This window comes from Nicotiana tabacum, chromosome 11 (assembly GCF_000715075.1).
Source record: "Nicotiana tabacum cultivar K326 chromosome 11, ASM71507v2, whole genome shotgun sequence".
Classification (NCBI taxonomy): Eukaryota; Viridiplantae; Streptophyta; class Magnoliopsida; order Solanales; family Solanaceae; genus Nicotiana; species Nicotiana tabacum.
Window position 1 is genome coordinate 91,767,544 of NC_134090.1, and position 11,086 is coordinate 91,778,629.

Here is an 11,086-nt window from a genome sequence, read left to right on the forward strand (position 1 = left end):
CTTTTGAACTTAACTTCAGGACTACATGTCCTTAATTTTTGAACTTGTAACTGTAAGTTCAGAACCAAGTGTCCTTAACTTTTGAGCTTGTTATTCTAAGTTCAGGACCTATTGTCCTTAACTTTTGGGCTTCTTAGCCTAAGTTCAGGACCTATTGTCCTTAACTTTTGAGCTTGTTAGTCTAAGTTCAGGACTTCAAGACCTATTGTCCTTAACTTTTGAACTTGTAACTGTAACTGTAAGTTCAGGACCTATTGTCCTTAACTTTTGAGTTTGTTAGTCTAAGTTCAGGACTTCATGACCTATTGTCCTTAACTTTTGAACTTGTAATTGTAAGTTCAGGACCAAGTGTCCTTAACTTTTGAATTTGTAACTCCAAGTTCAGGACCAAGTGTCCTTAACTTTTGAACTTGGAACTCGAAATTCAGGACCAAATGTCCTTAACTTTTGAACTTGTAACTCGAAGTTCAGAATTCATAACGTAGCAGAAAACCAAAAATACATCACAGAAATCACAAACCGAAACACTGTGTCCAATCCATCACACCTTTATGCAGAGTTCAATTTTCAATTAGGAGATGATCGTTCTTTTGGTGGATTTTACGGCATTGCAACTGATCAAGGCATTGACAGTATTGGGATTTATGTGAAGACCATCACATCCTCCAGAATAAGTAGAATAACATCCAACGAAACGACTGACGCGGCCAAAAGGAAAGAAAATCATTCAATTCAACATATGTATATTTGATGTTCATGATTTTTTCATATTAGATCATTTGTTGCTTTTGTTAAGTTCATTACGTGAGAATCATGAACTGATCTAGTTTATTACCCAACGAGTTGAAAGAGATAGAAAAAAGGGTAACACAGCCTTTTGCATATTAATTTTAATAGAAATATTTTATAAATCCGTAAGTAATTATGAAAATATCCATCTAGAAATATCATTTTCACTTTGGGCTTATGATCTTCGGCCATCCAAAACAAATATGGCCCATTTTCAACATGGACAGAGCATTCCAAATTTCCAATTATGCTCCAGCCCACAAGTGAGAATAAAACCCTACAAAATCCTATTTTTGGTCGATTTGAACAATTGAAGTGAAGTTTCTAGTTCTTGAAGTAAAAACACCAAAGAATCATCGAACCATGGCATCTGCAGATCACAAGCAAAACATTGTTTCAGCTCTAAGCAAGCACCTCTCAACCCTGTCATTAGACCCAGTAAGTTTTTTACAGCCCTCACATTTTTTGCAGTATGCATGAATTAAGTTGAGTGCATGTAACAAATACAAATTGATGGATTTATTTTGGTGCTAAATTATGCAGAATTCGGATAAGGACATTAAAAGCTTGTGTACAGAAATTTTAAATTCTTCCCAAAAAGATAATGAGGTAATATTTCAACATTTGCTAGCTTTTTGTACTGAGTTTTGGATTTATTTAGTTTCAATTTGCCGTTGAGATGAAATTTTCATTTCAGTTAGTGAAATGGGTGGAGTTTGCCAATAACTTCCCTGTTGATTCTGGGGCAAGCTTTAAAGCTCTAGGTGAGTTGAATGAGGATTTGAGTAAAAAGTCTGTTATTTTGGGCAATGGCCTCAAGATTTCAGCAGCTGATATCATTGTCTTTGCATCCGTGCATGCATCCGTGGTATGTATCTCCTTCTCTTTTTTGGTGCATTGGAATATTTATAGTAGGAAATCATTTTCTTGGATCATATTTGGCTAGGTATAAAAATAGATAATTGTATAAGGTGTAGTATATGGAATTCGAATAGTGATTTGGTGTTATTTTGGAGTATTAACGCCGACAACAATTTATAAATGTTGATAGCAACAAGTACTTATTTTTTTGATAAAGAAACAAGTAGTAATCTTGAATAAGAGTTATATGTAATGGAAACTGATTCTTCCTACAATTGTCAGAAACTGTGTCCTTCTTTTGTTGGAAATGGACATTTTCGATCATACCTGACACACCTTGAAGAGTTACGTTCTATGTAAACATGATCTTTATTTCCATATTGCATTGTCATGTTAGGCATAAATATTAAAGCTTTTATTGGTCATTTAGGCGATTCTTATTCTTTCTTATACTGTAGTGTAAGTGGTTTTTAATCGGTGCCTTCCACAGTTCCTTAATTGAAATATGATATAGTTTTGAATGCAAACTTCTTTAGCTCACTCTTTCGTTCTAACATGCTATCATTATTCTACTGCCATCAGATCAGTCTTTCAAACTCTGATAGAAACAAATTGCCGCACTTGCTTAGATGGATGGACTATATCCAGGTATGCTGCAATTTTATATCTATCTTTAAACTGAGATTAGATGATAATGGAGTGGTAGTACATAGAAATTGAGATCTTCATCCTACAGTATATCGAATGTCAAAAGGAAAGGCTTACGCGATGGCCTTGATGTCATGATGTGTTGAGTTTGGTGATGTCCACAGGTTGCTCTACTTAGGATGGAATCTTTCTACTAATTGGGCATGAGTATGTCAGTCATTTTATGATCAGATTGTAAAAGCTGGTTTAGTTCTGGCTGTGACTTTCTTTGTCTTGAGGATTGAGTAATAGAGAGAGAAGATTAATTGTTACAAGGGAAAAACCGAAAAAGCAAATTGGTGCTGTTATGATTTTCCTTATTTGGTTGTTGTTACTATTTTGACAAGGAAAACTGAAAAGACTTATAGATGATTACAGAATGAAACAAAAGTTAGCTGTGAGATTTGGTACACTTGTTTAGCGTTGTAGTCGAATATATTTTTTGATTAATTTGAGTGAAAAAAAATGTGGGGCTACTATGTAGTTTTGTGTTTCCAAATTGAAAAGTTAGTCCTGTATACTGTTCAGGTATGTCACCATCTAAGTTGCTCGGACACGGGTGCGGATCTAGAGATTGGATCATTCGAGATGTAAATTCTTAGATTCGGGGATATGGATCCTAGTCCGAATATACTACTCATGACATTCAAATAAAGAATAGAGCTGGGTGTAAAAGTAATTAGCTTTTTTAACCATTTCACTTCTGTATATAGCTCCTAGTTTGGTTTTTCTCTGTTGAACAAAAAGGAAAACTGGCTTTCTTCCCTTGTTCGAATTGAACAAAAACAGGCAGAGAAAAGATTTGCCTTTCCACTCCAGCTTTCTTAATTTCTGAGAACAAAACAACCAATTAGTAAACCTAGAATATTGCAAAGAGGAAAATTCCCTGCACTATCCATTAACTAAGGAAATGGACAAATTTTTCATTTTCTGGAAATTTTCACATTCTTAAAAAAAGGACAACTTCACCCTCGATATATTGTGATAATATTTTGGAGCAAAACCTGTGTGCAGGACATGAAGCTGGTCTACTAACCATACCATAAAATTGAAATTGGATCATTTAAGTTTGTTCTTCATGGTATGTTTAAATTGAGTGAATGAGGGCCTAAGAAGTTGAGTTAATGAAAGAACTAAGTAGTTGAGTTAATGAAAGGCTTTCGGGGTGAGTCCGGGAGAATATTTTTTTGTTTTTAAAAACTAACCAAGCTCTCGTAGGCGCAGCTGGGCTCCTGGTCCTGTTTTCACTCTCTAGTTCTTTCTATTTCTCCATCTTGGGATTTTTATGAGTACTGGAAAAAATCATTTCTTATTTCAAGTCTAATCCATTCTATGATGCTCGGCCTTGCAAAATATTAGCCAGTGTTTAAACAGTAAACCACTACTTTTAATAATTGAATTTTTATATGTTATGGGTGGATAATGTAAAGTAGTTTGATTGCTCCTGGATTTATATTGAGCAAGAAGTCAGCACACATTCTATTAAATACATCTATTTTTGTGCAGATTAAAGGTGATGTCGGAGATAAATTCCAAACTATTTTGCTGGAGAAGGTCCAATTTGAGCCACCTGTGAGTAATGCTTTTACTGAATTGAGCTAGACTTTCTGAAGAACTATCTTGAGAGCATAATTGATAAGCTCTATGACTTGTTTGAACTCCATTTTCCATGCATTGCTACATTTCCAGTGACCAGAACAGGCGCAGTGACATCCAATCTACTGCAGTATTCGTTAATGGAACAATATAAATGGTTTTCTTCATTACTGAAATAAAAGCGGAAACAGAAATATGTGATAATTCATTTCTTTACTTGTGGCAATTCGTTTAATGCATATTTTATGGAATGTTTACAAATTAACAGCATTAAGTTGCATTGCTCTTGGCTACTTCTGTGGAATGCTTTTATTAAAACACTCTATTCTCAGTAATGCTTTTGAATTACTATACTATCTTGATTTGAATCATTCCTTGCATCGATTAGTTTTTAGGCCCAACAAAGTCCAAGAATGGGCTATTTTTAATATCTTTTTTTCCTGACATTGATTCAGGCATCAAAAAGTGTGAAGAAGGTGGAAGTGGAGTCAAATATAAAAAAAACTGAGTCAGAGACCAAAAGGGCTAGTAGCTCAGATGCAGACTCAAAAACAAAGAACAGTCGTGGTGCAGTATGTTACTTGTAACACATTGGCCTTCAGTTGTTTTTATTTGCTGATAAAGTTCTTGGGTCTGTTCCTCGTACAGTTAAAACTTTTTTGTTATTTAACTTTGTTTCTGGTTCTCTTGGCCGTTTGTTGCAAGTGGCAGAAAATTTTGCCTTTTCAATTAGTGATGGTAATAGAAAATATTGTCATTACTACACTTACCATTCCTCAATAAAAAAAGAAGAAAATATTGTCATTACTTATGATTAGTGTCTTTGTTCTAGTCCTAGGTACTCTGGTATGACTTGTTTGCAATAAGGGCACGTTCTTGATGCTATCAGCTTTTAGTTTCTGTGAAATATCCCAAATTTTAAACTGTTTCTAACACTTACCCCTTTAAATATCTGAAGAAGAAAGCTGCTGCAGATAATCAAACTTCTGTTGAAAAGAAGAAGTTGCCTGAAAAGGTAGATGAGAAAGATAAAGATATCAGTGTTAGTCTGCTCAAATTACAGATTGGCCACATTAAAAAAGCATGGAAACATCCATCAGCTGATAGGTATTGTATTTTTCATTCTTTTTATTTGTAGTCTATTTCTCGATACTTATCCATTCCTTTTGTCCTTTTCAAGTTCTGGTGATACCATGCCTTAGCAACTTTATATGTTATCTAATTTTTTTTACAACCTTTTCCTGCATTATCCCTGTGTATAGCTTACTGGTTGAGGAGATAGATGTTGGAGAAGCAAAATGTCGTCAAGTGGTTAGCGGCCTGGCAAAGTTTTGCAGTCCGGAGCAGTTGACTGTATGCTCTCTGTCATTAAGCATTAGTATATGCTATATTTCTGGCTTCTTTGAATTGGTATTGCTGCATTCTTTGGGAGCTTTTATTTCTTCTAATTATTTTATGTTGGTTGTTGTCCCTGCAGAATCGCCTTGTGGTACTCGTGACAAACATGAAACCATCGAAACTAAGGGATGTAGCATCAGAGGGAATGGTATTATATTCCCATCTAAGCTATGCTTAATTTCACATTATATTTTCCAGTAGCATGGGAGTCTAATTTGGTGTAAATTAGCGTTAGCTAGTTAATTTTTGCATTATATTGAATATTCTGCCTCCTCTTCCTAATATAATGGTAATTTAACTATTCATTTGCTATCTGCTTGTGTTGACTTCAAAGTGTCTGTTTAGAACTCTAGGTCACTATGGTACTTTCTCATTATTCGAATATCTAGTGTTCTTAATGTAGTTAGAACATATCCGCTAAAGCAGTATGAAATCCAGACAAATGTAGTTTGTGCATAGGAATATTTAGGTATTATCTCTGATCTGAAGAAAGATGGGTTAGATGAATGTGTAGAGTTGTCCAGCTCAAGTCAATCTGTTTGTAGTCTTCTCTCTGTTTGCAGTACTATCTCTCATTCCTTTACTGATAGTAACTCTTTTTTCCTAATTATTTTTATAGGTATTATGTGCTTCTAATGAAGATCATACTGTGGTGGAGCCTTTGATAGCACCAGAAGGTGCCAAAGTTGGGGAATGCATCTTATTTTCTGGGTATGTTTTTGTAGCTAAATCTGTTGGTATTGCATAAATTTCAAGGTCCACATTCTCTGGGCTTGATATATGGCGCCGACGTGATATATATTATGTGGAATGTATTGATAAAAGATTTCCTTCATAAATAAAATCTTTCTTCACAAAATATCTGCCCCATGTCCCTTTTTGTTCTTGGACTCTACCTTTCTGCCATTAACCTTCTACATTTCCGCTTTCTGTTCATGGCCCAAGATTTTCGGAACTACTATATTTACCAACTTAAGAATCAGATAATTATAGCAAGCAAGGTCTTTCAACTAAGGTGATTTTAAAAAAAAAAAAAAAAGTACATTTGAAATTCCAGTGCCCTTAGATACTAGTCAGTTGTCAGTCCTTCAGATCGAGTGACCTCAAGACCATTGTTCTCTTTTTCTGGTTATGTTCTTTTTCTCCCCCATTTTGACAGTAATTATGGTTTATGGCTGCCCTAAAGAGCATCTGTTTCCTCTGTTTTCTTTAAGTTGTGCCATTAGGCTGGATATGACATTATGACTTCTGTTCTTTTTGGTACCATGTATTTTTAACGTAAGACTCAGACTCTGTTATGGTTTATTAATGTCTGCATTTGTCTATCTAGGCATGATGGGAAACCAGAAGATGTTCTGAACCCCAAAAAGAAACAATTTGATAAAATTGCCGTGGTATGTATCTTTGATTTTTTCTGCATATCTAAATCTTGTCGTGTTTGGTGGACGAGTAAGCTTACTGCATTCAGAGCTCTATCTGTCATATTATCTTAGTTGGCAACTACTGCTAGTAGAAGGCTAGAATCCATTGGTAACTGACTGCTCTTCATGATTGAGATCTCATTCTCAACTGGCTTTTTCAATTTCATTAGAGGCTTCAGTCTTTTGGGCCAAAGTACAAATAGAAAACCTATTCATATATTATCAAGGCTGATTGACTCTCCAAATATATAATGAAACTCATGGCTTGTGAAAAACCTCATGATGTAGCTTACCATGGTTATTAGAATGAGACTGATTAATTTACTAGAGAGACGGGGGCATTCTTCTAAGTTAATTGTTTAGCTCGAGAAAGATAGGGTCCCTTTTTGAGTTTTCAGTTGTTTAGAATTCAGAAGCTGTAAAATTAGGGTTGCATTAACTTTTAAACTATGTAATATAGGTAAATTTTCATAAATTCATATAGCCGACCTCAACCTGTTTGGAAATGATGTGTTGTATAAAACATGGAAAGGAAACTTATAATGATAAAAATATCACATCCATCTTATGGTTGTCTCCTTATCCATTTAGATGTTTCTCATGTGAGAATCATGTACTGCAGAACCTTTTCACTGATGATAAAGGAATTGCCACATTCAAAGGAATCCCATTCATGACATCTGCTGGACCATGCACGTCTTCAATTCCTCGAGCAAGCATCAAGTGATTGCACTTGTCAGCAGAATAATATAATTCATTGTAGCTTCTCTTCCTTGTACTACCTTGTTTGAAAATGCATTGTTTAAACATTTGTAGCATTGTGCATGAAATACCGTTCTTTTCTTTTATTTTTGGGGCACTTGCACTATTTTGAGGTGAATGAGGTTAGCAGAAAGGGGTTTTCCGCGGGGGGGGGGGGGGGGGGTGTGGAGAAAGGTAATTTAGTTTTGTTGTATGTTTTTCTTCTATAGTAAAAAAAAAAAAAGTACTTTAAAATTAGAATGGTGCTTATTACATATCTTCAGAAACCCTGCAACTATTTGTAAGGTTCTCCTTTCGTTTCTGTGACTAATTAATATCTTGCTGTCTCTGGTAACAAAATAGCTAAGATCTTCTCCTCTAGTGCGAAAGTTTGAAGAGTTACTTTCACAACTTCCAGTTAGCCAAAAAGATATAGGATGACAAAAAATGAATTGACAATAATGATGGAGTTTTTCCAGTAATGTGAAACGTAATTAAATCATAGGCAATAAACACAAATATGTTTGTAGTCATATCCTTGAAATGATTTGGTGTGCTGGCACGATCTTGGTGTTTTCCTCGTACTAGCCTAGGAAAGAAATTGGAAGTTTCCCAGATTCTGTACTAGAATATCTATCACCAAATGGCAAATAGTTGTTTCCACGACTCATCAAAAGCATTAGCATTCAAATGTTACGAGAGTGTTATCAAATCGGCGGGATTGCAACTTATTTTCGTAAAAATTGTTGTCGCCCCCATTTAACCTATACCTATTTTTTTTTTAAAGTTTTAACTTGTACCCACTTTTTAAACAACTTCAGCTCCCTTTCTCATCATCTTTTTCCCAGTAATCTCCGGAACTTAACATTGATGTAATAATGAAACGTCTGCTTTTTTTTTTTTCTTATTCTTCTTTTTTCCCCTCATAGCTAGGACACTAGTGTTGTAGGAAACAAAGAATGATAAAAGCAAAACATCTGAATAAATATACTACTTTAATTTGCTTACGTTGATCTATCAAAAGGATCTAGCGGCTGAAAGAAGACAAACAATATTTTCATTGTTTGTCTCTCCAAATCCCTGAACGCTAAACATGAGCATTTCTGTTCTCAATTGATGATAACCTTTGTTCCATCATTTTAATTAGGTCAACAGACAATTGAGGTTGCTGCACCTCTTCTGTAGAATATAAACGAACAAGATTGAAAACAGTAGGGATTTTTCTTCTGCTCCTTATCGTCACTGTAGATGTAGAGAGTGTAGCAGTACATACTCAAGGGTTTTAAAAATTTCACCAGTTACAAACAAAAACTTCAGCTCTAGAGCTGAAGTTCACGAGTTACAAAACAAAAACTTCAGCTCTAGACAGAACCTTGACTCAGTTACCAAGATAAATCTTTTCTGATGTGGAAGATCAGACTATGCTGCAACCACAGAGCATACTTAGACAGTACCTTGGCTCTGATACCAATTGTTGCGGAAGCCAAATGTATAGAGTGTGAATAAGTCACAACTACTATACCAAAAATTATGACAGCCACCAAATAATAAATAAGACAATAAAGCAATAATAAAGGGAACACCAGAATTTACGAGGTTCGGCTAATTTTGCCTACTCCTCGGACACAACCAATATTTTATTCCACTCCAAAAATACAAGTGAAATAATACTAAAGAGAGAAGATACAAATGCCTTAAACAGATGAGAAGGCAAATGAGAGGTGTGTTTCAATCCTAAACATTAGGCCTTCTTTTATAGGGGAAAAATCCCCCCAAACTTAACTCCCAACCAATGTGGGACTTTGGCATTTTGCCAAACTTCAACAAATCTCCACCTTGGCAAAATTCCACATTTTCAATTCTCTCTCAATAACAAATTTTGGTTGTGTCTTCATCTTCAATCTTCAGTGTTCAACAATGTTGATCAAATCCAAACAATGTTGAAACTTGACCGCAGTCACCACCTTTGTCAGCATATCAGCAGGATTCTCTGTAGTATGAATTTTCTTCACCGTGACTCCACCTTCTTCTATGATTTCTCGTACGAAATGATACCGAACATCAATGTGCTTCGTCCTTGCATGATAAACTTGGTTCTTCGCTAATTGAATAGCACTTTGACTATCACAAAAAATTGTGATACCTTTTTGTTCAACACCAAGCTCCTTTAGCAATCCTTGAAGCCAAATTGCCTCTTTCACAGCATCTGTAATAGCCATGTACTCTGCCTCTGTTGTAGACAAAGCAATTGTTGACTGCAAAGTAGACTTCCAACTAACTGGTGCCTTTGCAAAAGTAAACACATAACCAGTAGTTGATCTTCGTTTGTCCATATCACCCGCAAAATCTGAGTCACAATATCCAACTACAAACTGATTGTCTTCCTGCTCAAAAACTAACCCGACATCTACAGTATTATGAATATACCGTAGAATCCACTTCACAGCTTGCCAATGCTCCTTCCCTGGATTGTGCATATATCTGCTAATAACTCCAACAGCTTGTGAAATGTCAGGCCTTGTGCAAGCCATTGCATACATCAAGCTACCAACAGCATTTGCGTATGGTACCTTTGACATATACTCTCGTTCAGCTTCATCCATTGGCGACATAGTAGTACTTAGCTTAAAATGGGAAGCAAGTGGAGTACTAACTGGCTTAGTCTTGTCATCTATGCCAAAACGTTGAAGTACTCTCTTCAAATATTCCTTTTGAGATAAACAGAGTTTCTTTGAACGTCTATCTCTAATTATCTCCATGCCAAGAATTTTCTTTGCCTCACCCAAATCCTTCATCTCGAACTCCTTCTTCAGTTGAATCTTCAACTTATCAATTTCTTCCGAATTCTTGGAAGCTATCAACATATCATCAACATATAGGAGAAGATATACAAAGGAACCATCTTTAAGCTTGTGCAAATACACACAATGATCGTATTTGCTTCTCTTGTACCCTTGCCGCAACATAAACTCGTCAAATCGCTTGTACCATTGTCTAGAAGATTGTTTCAATCCGTACAACGATTTTTCAAGTTTGCACACCATATTTTCTTTTCCAGCAACTTTGAATCCTTCTGGCTGAGTCATGTAGATTTCCTCCTCCAAGTTTCCATGTAAAAACGCAGTTTTTACATCCATCTGAACTAGTTCCAAATCCAATTGTGCTACCAAAGCCAACATAATTCTAATGGAGGAATGTTTTACAACTGGAGAAAACACTTCATTGTAATCAATTCCCTCCTTTTGAGCATATCCTTTGGCCACCAATCTTGCTTTGTAGCGAACATCTACTTGGTTAGGAAATCCTTCCTTCTTTGCAAATACCCATTTGCACCCAATTGCTTTCTTTCCCTTCGGGAGATTGGCCAATCTCCATGTATGATTCTGATGAAGGGACTGTATCTCATCATTCATGGCAATCCTCCACTTATCTTCTTCTGAACTTTGAACAGCGTCTTTATAAGTAGTAGGAACATCATCAGCTACAATTGAGGTTGCACAAGCAACCGTCTCTATGAGACGAACAGGTTTCGTTATTGTTCTTTTTGGCCTGCTGGTTGCTATTGATTCAAGTTGTTGTTGAGATTCCTGAGT

The 11,086-nt window shown here is 35.7% G+C and overlaps 1 protein-coding gene across 1 annotated transcript; it reads left to right on the forward strand.

Annotated features, from left to right (window-relative positions):
* The first annotated feature begins 1,083 nt into the window (after positions 1–1,083).
* LOC107759049 (uncharacterized) lies at positions 1,084–7,600 on the forward strand. The gene is made up of 12 exons (XM_016576920.2): positions 1,084–1,227; positions 1,333–1,398; positions 1,487–1,657; positions 2,233–2,298; positions 3,844–3,909; positions 4,389–4,505; positions 4,892–5,040; positions 5,196–5,286; positions 5,411–5,479; positions 5,951–6,042; positions 6,662–6,725; positions 7,375–7,600. Exons 1-12 carry the CDS (start codon positions 1,153–1,155, stop codon positions 7,477–7,479), a joined length of 1,131 nt encoding a protein of 376 aa, XP_016432406.1. The 5' UTR covers positions 1,084–1,152; the 3' UTR covers positions 7,480–7,600.
* Positions 7,601–11,086: the final 3,486 nt, after the last annotated feature.

Bases quoted from the DNA above. Each gene is read 5' to 3' on its own strand.
- LOC107759049 (XM_016576920.2), top strand. From the start codon at position 1,153: ATGGCATCTGCAGATCACAAGCAAAACATTGTTTCAGCTCTAAGCAAG. The intron at 1,658-2,232 runs GTATGTATCTCC...TACTGCCATCAG, and splicing joins CATCCGTGCATGCATCCGTG to ATCAGTCTTTCAAACTCTGA. The intron at 4,506-4,891 runs GTATGTTACTTG...AAATATCTGAAG, and splicing joins CAAAGAACAGTCGTGGTGCA to AAGAAAGCTGCTGCAGATAA.